Consider the following 13,485-nt stretch of genomic DNA (forward strand, 5'->3'; position numbering starts at 1 on the left):
CACGGATGTGAAATAGTCGTGCCTTCCAAGCATCTCATCACAAGTCATTATGGCTTGTTCCTTTGATTTGAAGGAAATCAAGAAACGCATACCTCCCAAATACCGTGATACCCCGCTAGCCAAACCCATCTCTTTCAGAACCGATTTAAAGTTTTGAAAACTTCGAAAGATCTGACTCTAACCGTTAAGGTTCTAACATGAAGAGCCTCGAATCCGTTCGAACTATCAGCCAGGACCATTGTCTTTTATTTTCACAGTTTCCTTGTTCCTCTCTCCGGTTAGCACCTCCTGATATGAGAGAACTCCTTTCCTAACAAACTTCACATTTTGTTCCTCATAACCACTTGGCTTGGATGGTTTCTCCACAGATGGTTTCTTCGGATTCCGATCAATTATTTCTCCATCTTCAAGAATGTATCTCGTCATGTTGGTTGCCAACTTATAATCTCCCAATCGAATCTTTGACGTCAATCTAACCAACTCCGCTATGTCCTTGACATCTAGAAACGACACGAATCCAAACCTGTTGCCTCCTCGATCTCTTTTCTTTGCTATGTAAATGTCATTTATGGTTCCATAATCCCGTAGCACCCCGGCCAAGTCATTCCCGCTGCAGCGTTCCGGTAGATTAGAGATAAAAATCTTGGTGATCCTCCACTGAAACTCCACTGAAGGAGGTTTCCTCTGGTCACCCATGACGGCTAGGGTTTTTTACGTGATGTTGCCCAGTAATACGTATAAAAACTTCTTCCTGATGCTAACTCTATTAAATTGATTTGTTAAGAATAAGAGTATATCAATCTGTTTACACTGACTATTTATATTTGTGTAAATGGAACACTGCAAACGCCCACCATGGTTTCTTTATTGTTGCTCACCATGCCATTCGTGCATATGCAAACACTGTTTGAACAAGTTGCTCTGGTCATTGCCATTCTATCACTAAAATTGTGTTTTCCTTGGACCTATTCTTATCAGTTGTAACTTCAAGTAAACTATTGCCTGATCTAGCACCGAGGCCAAATACCTTTCTCTTGCTAATGCATCCACAAAATTTCGATGGGTTATGTAGATACTACGAGAGCATTGCAGTACATTGCATGGTTCACTAACCTTGTGATGCAACAACCTCGGTGTCACATATTTAGTAGCTAATTCAGTTTTACATAAAGCACACGAATCATCTAGAGATCGCTTTCAATTTCATTAATTATTGCATAGAGTCTTCATGTTCGCTATGTGCTCGCTAGTCGCTACCCTTCATAATGTTGATTTACTAACCAAAGGACTGTCAACCATTCGTTTAACACTCTTCGATCAAAGCTTCGTGTTACACCTTCTTATTGCATACAAATTACTTTTTATTATTCAAAAGCTTGGCAAATTTGAAATAAATAATCCCACATTTTGTGTATTGGTCGATAAATAATCTCACATTTATAAATCCTTGTCAATGGTCCAACCTTTCGACTATTTATCTCTCAATGGGCCCCCGTTAAAAAAATACTTAACGTCGTAATTTTTTTTAAAATTTCAAACCGATGCTTTAGGGTTTTTGATCGGAAAAAGGATACGGGTTGACTAATGTAAAACTTATCTCGAAACGGTGATCCAAAGACGAAAGTGTTTCAATTCAGATGTTTGAATTACCAATTAACAAAAACCAAGCCATTTGAATCGCTGTTTCGAAATACGTTTACATTAGTCGACTCGTATATTTCTTCCGATCAAAAGCCCTAAAATATCGATTTGAAATTCGGAAAAACAGTTAACGACATTAAGTATTTTTTAACGAAGGTCCATCGAGAGATAGATAGTCGAAAAGTTGGACCGTTGACAAAAAATTTTAAATATAAAATTATTATCGGTTAATACACAAAATGAAATTATTTATTTTCATCTCAACATATTCAAAAATAACTTCTTGATTCTCAGCCTTTTGTTAAAATCATTTAGATAAACCGAAACCCTAACAATATATTTTTTATCGGTTTTTTTAACTAAACCAAAAATGATCAAAAAGAAAAAGAGTAAAGTGTCATTTTCGTTCTTGTGGTTTGGCAAATAATGCGAATTTAGTCCAAATAGTTTTTTTTTTGCATAAGGACCCTTCACGTTTTCCAATTATTGCCAATTACATCCAAATCACTAACTCTGTTAAATTGAATCGTTAACTCAGGGATAGACATGTATTTTCACTCTTTCTTTATTACATGAGTACAGTGTCAAAATCGTCCCTGAAATTTGGTCACATTTGCTAATTTCGTCCAAAAATATTTTTCTTCGCAATTAGACCCTCGATGTTTCCCAACTGTTGCCAATTTCGTCCAATTTGTTAACTCGGTCTAAATTTAACGTTAACTTAGGGGTGTTACTGTCCTTTTACATATTTGTTTACATTGTTATTATTATTACTCTGAGCTAAACCCCTTATATGACTAAAAATAAAGAAGAATAAACAAACGGGTAATATATTGGAATCAAACATAGGAATCGTGAAATGTTATATATGTTAGGGATGAGCAAAATCGGTACCGATACCGATTGGTAATGGTACCGAAATCGGTACAGATTTGGTACTGTCGATACCAAGGTTTTGAGTTTTCGGAACCAGTATGGTACGGTACCGGTATTTCCCGAATTTTACCTCAAATACCGGTACCGTCCCAGTACTGGTACCAAACCGAACATTTCGGTACCGGTATCGGTACCAAACATTTGCGATTTTCGGGATCAGGATTTTCAGTACCGGTACGGTACCGAGCTCATCCCTAATATATGTCATCAAACAAACACATAATAACAATAATGTAAACAAACATGTAAAAGAACAATAACACCCATAAGCTAATTTGAATTTAGACCGAGTTAACAATTTGGACGAAATTGACAACGGTTGGGAAAAATCGAGGGTCTACTTGCGAAAAAAAAATTTTGGACGAAATTCACAAATATGACCAAACCTCAGGGACGATTTTGGCACTTTACTCATATAATAAATAAATAGTGAAAAGACATGTATACCCCTGACTTAACGATTAAATTTAACGAGGTTAGTGATTTGGATGTAATTGGTAAAAATTAAGAAATATGGAGGGTCCATATGCAAAAATTAAACTTTTTTAACTAAATTCATATTATTTGTCAAATCACAAGAACAAAAATAACACTTTACTCTAAGAAGGAGCGTACATGCTACATAGTTCCTGCCAGGAAGGCCACAACTATTCTCCACATCACAACCGTACACGTTCCACGTGCCTGCCAACTCCTTCATTCTCATCCTTTCTGCCTCCATCCACTTTATATTTTACTTATTATTATTATTATTATGTTTATGTTTATGTTTACACTTCTTTTAAGCCAATGGATATATTTTGTGTTATTTAGTGATCAAGAAATTCACATTATTACATAAATTAATCTAATTCTTCAACCAACATCACTAAATAAATGATTTATTAATTGTTTTAACAAAAGATTTATCATGTAATACCATAATAAAGGAACTTGAACAACGCTTAATTTTGATTGGCTCATATGTGTTTTATGGTTTCAATTTTACTCATCTATACTTTAAATAATATGGCTATTTAACTTATTTATTTTGATTTTTGTATGATTACTTATGTTCGTTAGCTTAATAAAAAAAACTTAACACGTGAACGTGTTTAACTTTTTTTGTTCTTTTAATAACTTGGTATACTTATTGAAAACAAAGTTATTTTCAAAATAGAGCACCCTAACAAACTCTATCAGATTAAAGTATTAAGAGTAAAGTGTTATTTTTGTTCTTGTGCTTTGGCAAATAATACGAATTTAGTCAAAAATTTTATTTTTTGTATATGGATCCTCCATGTTTCTCAATTCTTGCCAATTACATCCAAATCACTAACCTCGTTAAATTTAATCGTTAAATCAGGGGTAGATATGTCTTTTCACTATTTCTTTATTATATGAGTAAAGTGCCAAAATCGTCCCTGAGGTATGGTCATATTTGCGAATTTCGTCCAAATTTTTTTTTTTTCGCAAGTAGACCCTCGATTTTTTCCAACCGTTGTCAATTTCGTCCAAATTGTTAACTCGGTCTAAATTCAAATTAACTTATGGGTGTTACTGTCCTTTTAAATGTTTGTTTACATTATTGTTATTATGTGTTTGTTTGATGACATATATTAGGGATGAGTTCGGTACCGTACCAGTACCGAAAATCCCGATCACGAAAATTGCAAATGTTTGGTACCGATACCGGTACCGAAATGTTTGGTTCGGTACCAGTACCGGTAAGGTACTGGTATTTGAGGTAAAATTCGGGAAATACCGGTACCGTACCGTACCAGTTTCGAAAACTCAAAACCTTGGTACCGATTCGGTACCGACAGTACCAAATCTGTACCGATTTCGGTACCGGTACCAATCGGTAACGGTACCGATTTTGCTCATCCCTAACATATGTATCATTTCACGATTCCTATGTTTGAATCCAATATATTACCCGTTTGTTTATTCTTTTTTATTTTTAGTCATGCAAGGGATTTAGCTTAGAGTAATAATAATAACAATGTAAACAAATATGTAAAAGGACAGTAAAACCCCTGAGTTAACGTTAAATTTAGACCGAGTTAACAAATTGGACGAAATTGGCAACAGTTGGGAAACATCGAGGGTCTAATTGTGAAGAAAAATATTTTTGGACGAAATTAGCAAATGTGACCAAATTTCAGGGACGATTTTGGCACTGTACTCATGTAATAAAGAAAGAGTGAAAAGACATGTCTATCCCTGAGTTAACGATTCAATTTAACAGAGTTAGTGATTTGGACTAAATTCGCATTATTGGGAAACGTGAATGGTCCTTATGCAAAAAATAAACTATTTGAACTAAATTCGCATTATTTGCTAAACCACAAGAACTAGACACTTTACTCAAGTATTAAACAACATTGATATCGATCTCGGTATTATTAGAACCGATATCAGAATTTGTTTTCATTCGATGCAAAGCATATGTTGATATATCCTTTTAACAGCCGGTTGTTTCTCATTTGTTATAACTGAGTGTTGATATAGTAACGAAACAAACCGATCTCGATTGAATTCCGGTCGTAACCCGTGAGTGAGTCCAGCTAGTTTAGTACATGATTGTTATAATAAATAGCCGCCCATCCATTTTCGTCACATAGGGTGTTTTTGGTCTCTCTCATAAAATCAAACCACTAGTTCAATTACTATCCTCCTCCTTTCAACCATCACAGGCACAACAACAATAATAATAATCCCAATCAGCTGATTCCATCTTGTTTGTTTACACAACAACAACAACAATAATAATAATAATAATAATAATAATAATAATAATAAACAATAGTAGCCAGCGCGGTTTCATCTATCAGTTTAATATTATCTAACCAATCTACTCTACTACTCATTATTTCATTGACTGATTGGATATGTTGGGAGCTGGATTGCAGTTTGGGCGGAGTCGTGGCGGCGATGATGATAGGTTTTACAATCTTCTTCCTGTGAAAGGCAGAGGCAATCGTCATAGAGTTCAAAGTGACGTCAACGCGACGGAATCTTCTTCAGCGTTGTGTAACCTTGAACGGTTTCTGGAATCTGTTACGCCTTCTGTAACTGCTCAGCATCCCTCTAAGGTTACTCTCTCTCATTTGATATTAATATTAATATAATGTTTGATTCAGTTTACTTCTCTTGATTTTTCGATTAATGCTCATCGCTATATCTTTTAAGTAATCGGACTAACGCTAGCTCGAGCTCGCCTTGTTTTGACTTACTACGAGCTCACCTCAAGCTTTGCTTGCCTCGTTTTGACTTACAATTAGCTCAACCTCAAGCTTTGCTCTTTTTCTAAAGCTCGAGCTCGGCTTATGAGTCATTTTTTCCAGCTTGAGCTAAACTTCTGCTCGTTTAGAGCTCTTTTTATAAAGTTTGAGCTCAGCTCGTGAGTTTATTTTTTTTTTCAAATAGTTTAAGCTCGGCTTGTTTATTCTTTATTAGTTAATTTATATACAGTTGTATTGTTTTTAAGAAAACCTTAAGCGAGCCTAAGCTTGGCTAGAGCTTGTGTGCCATACCTTAAATTAAATAAGCCAAAGCTCAGCTCGAGCGCTATTGTGTAGTGTGAAATTAATGCATAGAAGTCCCTCATTTATTATTAATTAATTAATTTATAAACAGTGTTTATTATCAATCAATCATACCCGGTGGAAATTCCGCCAATAGCAAAGCTATAAGTAGGGTCTGGGGATGGTTGGATGTAGGCACACCGTACCTCTATCCAATAGAATAGAGAGTGGCTTCCAAAGAGACCCTCAGCTTTAAAAATCATATGTATGGGAGAATATAAAGGCAATCAAAGTTCAACAGTAATATAATTAATAATAACACTAATAATGATAATAATATATAGATATATTGAAATAATAAGAATAAAATACAAAAAAAAACCTACATAATATATGAAAAGAAAATAACATAATGGCGTGTGACAAAAAAATAAGGTAACGAGAAGCCCCTAAGGTATTACTTTCTCCCTAAAAGTCATTGACCTTAATTCTATGTCTCCAAGAATTTCTATCCTCAACCATGTCCCCAGAGAGGTTTAGGTGTAGCAAATCATGCATAATTCTCTCATCCCAAGTCAATTTAGGTCGGTCTATACCCCTCCTCCCCTCTGTAGTAATGTTTTCTACGGATATAACATGATTCGTTGTCTGTCTTCTCTTCACATGTCCAAACCGTCTCAATCTCCACTCTCTTATTTTGTCTGATATGTTAGCTACCCCTAATCTCTCATTGTTTCTTATTCGGTCAAACCTTGTTTGCCCACACATCTAGCGTACCATTCTCATCTCTGCTACCTCCATCTTCTGCTCTTCTGCCTTCTTGATGGCCAACAATCTGGTCCATATAACATTGCAGGTCTAATTGGGACTCTATAAAACTTTCCCTTTAGTTTAGTTGGGAATCTCCTGTCGTACAATACACTTGTAGCTGCTCTCAATCTACACCATCCTACCTGAACTCGATGGGCCACATCACTGAACTCCCCATTGCTCTGGACTAACGATCCTAGATACTTGAACTTTGTTACATGTGGAACCACTTGCCCTTCAATGGTGATCTGGACGTCCTCATTGTCATTTACTCCACCAAACTCACAGTGGAGGTACTCCATTTTAGAGCGACTAATCCTTAAGCCTTTTTTCTCTAAGGTTGTTCGCCACTCCTCTAGCCTCATGTTAAGATCTTGTTTTCTCTCAGCAACTAACACAATATCGTCTGCTAACATCATGCACCAGGGGAGTGTCTCTTGACTCGACTTTGACAACTCGTCCAAGACTACTACAAAAAGAAACGGGCTCAACGTTGACCCCCCGTGAAAGCCTACCTCCACAGGGAAGAGGTCAGTATCCCCCACGGGCGCACGAACACTTGTAGCACTCCTGGCATACATATCCATATTTATCTCTATATATTTCCTCGGGACCCCTCTACCCTCGAGGCAGTCCCAAAGCACTTGGTATACACACTGTCGTACGCATTTTCTAGGTCAATAAACATCATAATGAAGGTCGCACTTCTTCTCCCTATACTTTTCCATCAATCTTCTTATGATGTGTATTGCCTCCATGGTGGAACGCCCCGACATGAAGCCAAATTGCTTCACCTTAACCTGAGTTTCCCGTCTAAGTCTAACATCAATCACTCTTTCCCATAGCTCCATAGTATGGCTTAGTAGCTTGATTCCTCGGTAGTTACCATAACATTGGGCATCTCCTTTGTTCTTATAGATAGGGACTACGACGCTGCTCCTCCACTGGTTTGGCATCTTACCAGATTTGAGGATAATATTGAACAAAGTAGTTAATCACATGGCTCCTTCTTCTTTCTCCCAGACACTTCCACACCTCGATGGGTATGTTGTCTGGGCCGACCGCCTTAGCCCTTCCCATCCTCCTGAGTGCAGTCTGCACCTCTTCCCGTATGATCCGTCGGCGGTAACAATTATTCGGTTGTCGTTGAAAGGTTGTGTAGTCATATTCTTCTTGGTTGTGGAAGTATGTTTGCCATCTTAGCTTGATGTCTCCTTTATAAACTTCACAGGCCCTAGATCTTGCCTTCTACGCTCCCTGGCTTTGGCAATCTTAAACATAACATGTTCTCCCTCTTTTGTTTCTAAACATTCATACATCCGTTTATATGCCGTGTTCTTTGCTTCTGACACTGCCTTCTTCGCCCCTCTCTTGGCCGTTTTGTAAGTCTCCCTCAATCCCACTCGCTCCTCCCGTGCACCTCATAAGCTCCCTAAAACTTCCTTGTTTGTCCCTTATCTTCTTGTCTTGTACGACCTCATTTCACCACCAAGACTCTTTATGCTCACCTGTCTTTCCTGTTGTGTTTATTATAATGCATATATATCTTTCCTGTTGTGTTTATTATAATGCATATATATATATATAGGAGATTTTAAATGAGAACCACTTTTGAGTTTTAAGAACTCAAAAGAACTCAACATAACAAATTTTTTTTTGAATATTTTTTTACACATGCGTAATATATGTAGATTACATATACGTAAAAAAATTACAGAATTTTTTACACACCAAATCGACTTTTTACATATGTGTAACGGACGTAAAAGTTTGTGTGATCACTTACATGTTTATTCTCTCTCCTACTTTAATTTTTTAATCAGATTTAATCTCAACCACACAATCTTATCTATTTAATTAAATGTGTGGTCCAGAATGAATATATATATATATAGAAAACTCAAACGAGCCTAAGCACAGCTCAAGCTCGTGTGCAGTACCTTGTACGAGCCAAAACTCGGCTCGAGCTATGTTGTGTAGTGTGAAGTTAATAAATAGAGGCCCAAAGGAGCTAAAATATAAAAATACACAAGACTCGTTAAGGCCCGACGAGCCTAAACAATCTTCCCATACAAGGCTCGAGCTCACACTCGATAACTAAACAAGCTTTATTTGAGGCTCAGTTTGTTTCGAGCTTTTTATCGATCCTGTATTCAGTAGCTCGCAGTCAATGACGAACATATTTCATGAGACAGTCAGTTGACTGTGAGATAGTCAACTAATTTTGTTTTCTGATTTAAAGTTGCAGCTTTCTATTTGGTGACTGGTACTATACTTCTATAAAAGCTTATTAATGAACAGATTTCATGTTTTGTGTGATAATGTTATATTTATATTGTTTAATTTGAAATTAACTGAGTCATATTATTAGTTTAAGAACAATAACAATGTCAAATGTGAATTTGATTGAATTGTGTGACAACAGAGAGCTATGAAAGGATGGAGGACTATTGATATGGAAAGTCAACCATATTTTGTGCTAGGTGATTTATGGGAATCTTTTAAGGAATGGAGTGCATATGGTGCTGGATTCCCTTTAATGTTGGATGAAACTGATAGTGTGATCCAATATTATGTGCCTTATTTGTCTGGAATTCAAATATATGGACACCCTTTAAACTCTTCAAGTAGTGACTCTTTTAAGGATTCAAGTAGTGATGCAAGCAGTGATTATGAATATAGTGAATTATGTATGCAAATGAGTCAGTTGTCAATGAATGATGAAGAAGGCTTTTGTAGTGATGATAGTGATTCTCTTAACTCTCAAAGTTGCCTGTTATTTGAGTATATGGAGTGGAATCAGCCTTGGGGCCGAGAACCGTTAGCTGATAAGGTTAGTTGAAACTTGAAAGTAGGTTATTTTGTTAATTTCATTCCATTATTGAATTCTATTTTCTTTCTGTTAACAGATACTTGATCTTGCGCGGTGTTTTCCTGAATTAAAAAGTTTAAGAAGTTGTGACTTGATGCCATCCAGTTGGTTCTCAGTAGCTTGGTATGATTTAAATTTTGTTGTAATACTTATAATTAGTTTGTCATATGTATGTGACTTGATGGACCTTTGTGGTGCTATTATTATTAGGTACCTGATATATAGAATTCCCATGGGGTCCACCTTAAAAGATCTTGATGCTTGCTTTCTCACATTTCATTCTCTTCACACTCCCATTACAGGTCAGTCATAGATTTTTCCCGATAAATTATCCGAAAGTTGCATGTTTATAACTTTTATTCGTTGCAGGTGATCAATGTGATCATCCACCTGTTGTAAGGTACCCAAATGGGATAGATGGCATTCCAGTGGTTTCATTACCGGTGTTTGGTCTTGCTTCTTACAAGTTTAAGCCAGTACCACTATGGGTCCACAATGATCAGCGGTTGGTGACCGATTTGTTGCAGGCTGCTGACAGCTGGCTGACAATGCTACAGGTCAATCATCCAGATTATCTTTTCTTTTCGCGCAGATGATATCTTGTTAACCTTGTGGTAACCTGATGTTTTGTAAGTAACCTAAATGATATCCAGTGTACGTAACGTTGGTTGTTGAGGTGGTTAGTTTTGACATGTTGAATGAAAAGGAAGAGCGAATACTCCTGTTCGCATGCTTTGCTACATGTGGCGATCACATTTAAAACAAATTTACCTAGTGACTTGTGGTCGTCTATATTCCACCGACTTTCTACCGGCTGCAATTTAATTCATCTCGTTGGTTAGCAAAATATTGGAGGGCTCGCTCAATTTTTACTAAACTGTCTGTTTGGTCAAACTAGTAGGAACTGGAAGTTGAAATTGAAAACTGAAGCTATTGTTTATACGTGTGTAAAATGTAAATTTCACTCGCTTAGCCATCTTGTTAGTGTGTAAAGGTTGAGATTGTTATGGTAAAGATTGTTGATGAAAATGCATGAGAACCATGAAGTCAGAAAGCATGTATGTTTGAGATGCTGTGAAGATTAGAGTGCAGATTGGAGTAGTGATTGTGTGCCACATTGTTTTGACTTTCAAGTACCTCGCTGTTGTGATACAATCCTAACATTTTAATTAAATTTACCTATAATTATTTACTCTAGTTATAGGTTTTCTTATTGTTTATCTTTTTCCATTTTTATGCATCGGTTTTCATATAAATTGTAATCTTCGTTTAAGAAGAAGAATAAGAAAAAAATATCAAGACTGACCACATCGAAACAGTCTCTACCATGTTGTGTTATGTTCTGAGAAAGTATGGTGTAGCTGAGAGAAATCTTCAATTCCGTTAAGAGTACTCTGCCAACGATGGTAAAAGGAATTTGGACAACTTACTAGCACTGCAACCATAGACATGCAACTAAGAACACCGTTTATTCTCGCCACATAGAGAAGATTCTCCTGGTAACCCGACTTTGAGGTGAGAAAAAGACTTATGACTTGAGAGAGAACTATTTTATATAAGTGTGTATGGTGCTAATTGCTAACCCCTTTACTTGACTTTGTTTATGGTCCCTAATAGTCTTGTTATATGGTTGTTTATAATTAGTTAAAGTTATTATTGATGGCCCCAAGTTTGTTGCAAAGTGTCGAATAGCAGTTCGTAACACCTAGTCCTTCTGATTATAGAAAACCAAAATGGAATAAAGTTAATTACAATATCTAGTTGTTTCTTGGCATTACAAATGAATCTTGGCTATGATGATAATTGAAGCATCAAATTCGGTCAAAGTAACTTACATATTAACTAAAGTCCTTGAAATAAAAGACAACTGTAATTATTAATTTCGGTCAGCATAACCAACCGTTTAACCTTAGTTAAAGTAAATAATAAAAATCATAAATTTAAAGCGAAACCAAGTTATTGACCCGTTCCTTCTACTTTTTTTCTACATACTCATCGGTTTGTTTACAAATCTTCCATTTGAATAGTTGGTCCCTCATCAGTTACTGCTGTATATGGTCTTACAGCTGAATTTTTTAAGTTCAACAATAACCCTAAAATCCAATCTATTTGATTCTCAATTGGTTTTTTCACCCTCACCAAAATGGGTATCAGTCATTCAGTCAAAGTACTAATAATGCTTGACTTCATTATATTCAAAGGGGTTCCTTTTGAAGATTGGATGAGTGGATGACCATGTCCCATTTATTTTGCCTTAGTTTTAACTTTTAAGGATTGTTACAATTCATCATTTTAATTGAGATCATGATTGGGACAAAGGTAATTAACATAAGCTCCAATAGTAAGGGTGTTTGGATCTACATACAGTTTCAAAGTGATTAATCCCACATTCAAGAACAATATAGTTAGCTGTAACAATTAAAATGATAAATCTCAAACGATCGAACATTTACCATAAAAAAATATCCCTTCGTCAACTAGTTTTATGCTTCGGAAAATCCTTTTCAAAATAAATATAAACATTTTACCCTCTTTCCAGATTTTAAATCGTTCGTTACTGAAAAATGTGGTTATAAATAGTTTAACTGTAACTGAAGCACTTTTTACATGATACGGGATCATTTCACTTTCGATTAAGTTCGTTTGATTAAGCATAGGTTCTTAAAACTCAATATCTCCTTTATAAAACATACTACAAAATATCATCAACCTTAAAAAAAAGCATTACACTTCCATACATAGTACCATCCCAGATATATTACGTACTGCTAATATTAATAAGTGCCTTGTTTTTGAACTTAATAACTTTCAAACAAAATAAAAACACACGCAGAAAACTTAACAAAGATAACGAGTGTGTGACGGTTTGTTGATTAACAAGTGGGGAAAGGGGTGCCATAAGTAGCTGCAACCTTTCTAGCATTTGGAGTGTTGATAAACTTCTGCAATGTTGGGTTCTTGATGTACTTGCAAAGGCAAGACAACTGCTCTTTGATCTTTCCGCAGCAAGTTCGTGATGGGGCCATGGAAGATAGGATCGTGGTGGCACATGGACTTAGTTGGATCGGGTTACAGTCTGGGGCTGCTTCGGCTGCCAACCGACCATTAATGCAGACCACTACCACCACCAGAATGCACAAGAGGAACCTAAGCAATTTAATGTTTGTGACACTCAATAAACTTATTTGGAAGAAAAGGAATGTGATGGGGGACTCTGGACTTGTATAATGGCTTCAATTTATAGCAAGTGATTTTGAGATTTTTTGGTTTATTATTTTTTTTTTCAGGAAAAAGAAATTGGGGAGTGGGGTAAAGGATACTTTCATGTTGTTATACGTTGTGTTATTTAAATACTTAACAATTATGTTATAGGATGATGTAGTATCCCATGTCGAATCAACATTACGCTGGAATTGAGGTTTTTTTTTTTTACATAGTATGTGATTGTAACAAATTATTTAACATAAAATAAATTGTTTATTGGATCACATCAAAATAGAAGACAAATTATTTATGGTGGCCAGTCTAATTTTCCTGTTATCGGTGTTATCATAACTTTTACCGAGTCAGGTTATCCAATCAACTAAAATTTCAAAAATAATATATTAATGTACATTTTAGTATTAAAACATACACACAATGATAAGCAAATAAACAAATGTTCCAATTCAACTTATCCTAAAAAGCATAAAACAAATTCCAAGTCACCCTACTTCT

At 35.8% G+C, this 13,485-nt stretch overlaps 1 protein-coding gene across 1 annotated transcript; it reads left to right on the forward strand.

Annotated features, from left to right (window-relative positions):
* The first annotated feature begins 5,450 nt into the window (after nt 1-5,450).
* Nucleotides 5,451-13,118, forward strand: LOC143546205 (uncharacterized). Its single transcript, XM_077037915.1, has 7 exons — nt 5,451-5,654; nt 9,322-9,729; nt 9,806-9,891; nt 9,979-10,070; nt 10,138-10,325; nt 12,775-12,990; nt 13,056-13,118. The coding sequence occupies exons 1-7, from the start codon at nt 5,451-5,453 to the stop codon at nt 13,116-13,118; spliced, it is 1,257 nt and encodes a 418-aa protein (XP_076894030.1).
* Nucleotides 13,119-13,485: the final 367 nt, after the last annotated feature.

This window comes from Bidens hawaiensis, unplaced genomic scaffold (assembly GCF_021521415.1).
Source record: "Bidens hawaiensis isolate Kalapana, Puna unplaced genomic scaffold, B.hawaiensis_p1.1 tig00014284_1, whole genome shotgun sequence".
Taxonomy (NCBI): Eukaryota; Viridiplantae; Streptophyta; class Magnoliopsida; order Asterales; family Asteraceae; genus Bidens; species Bidens hawaiensis.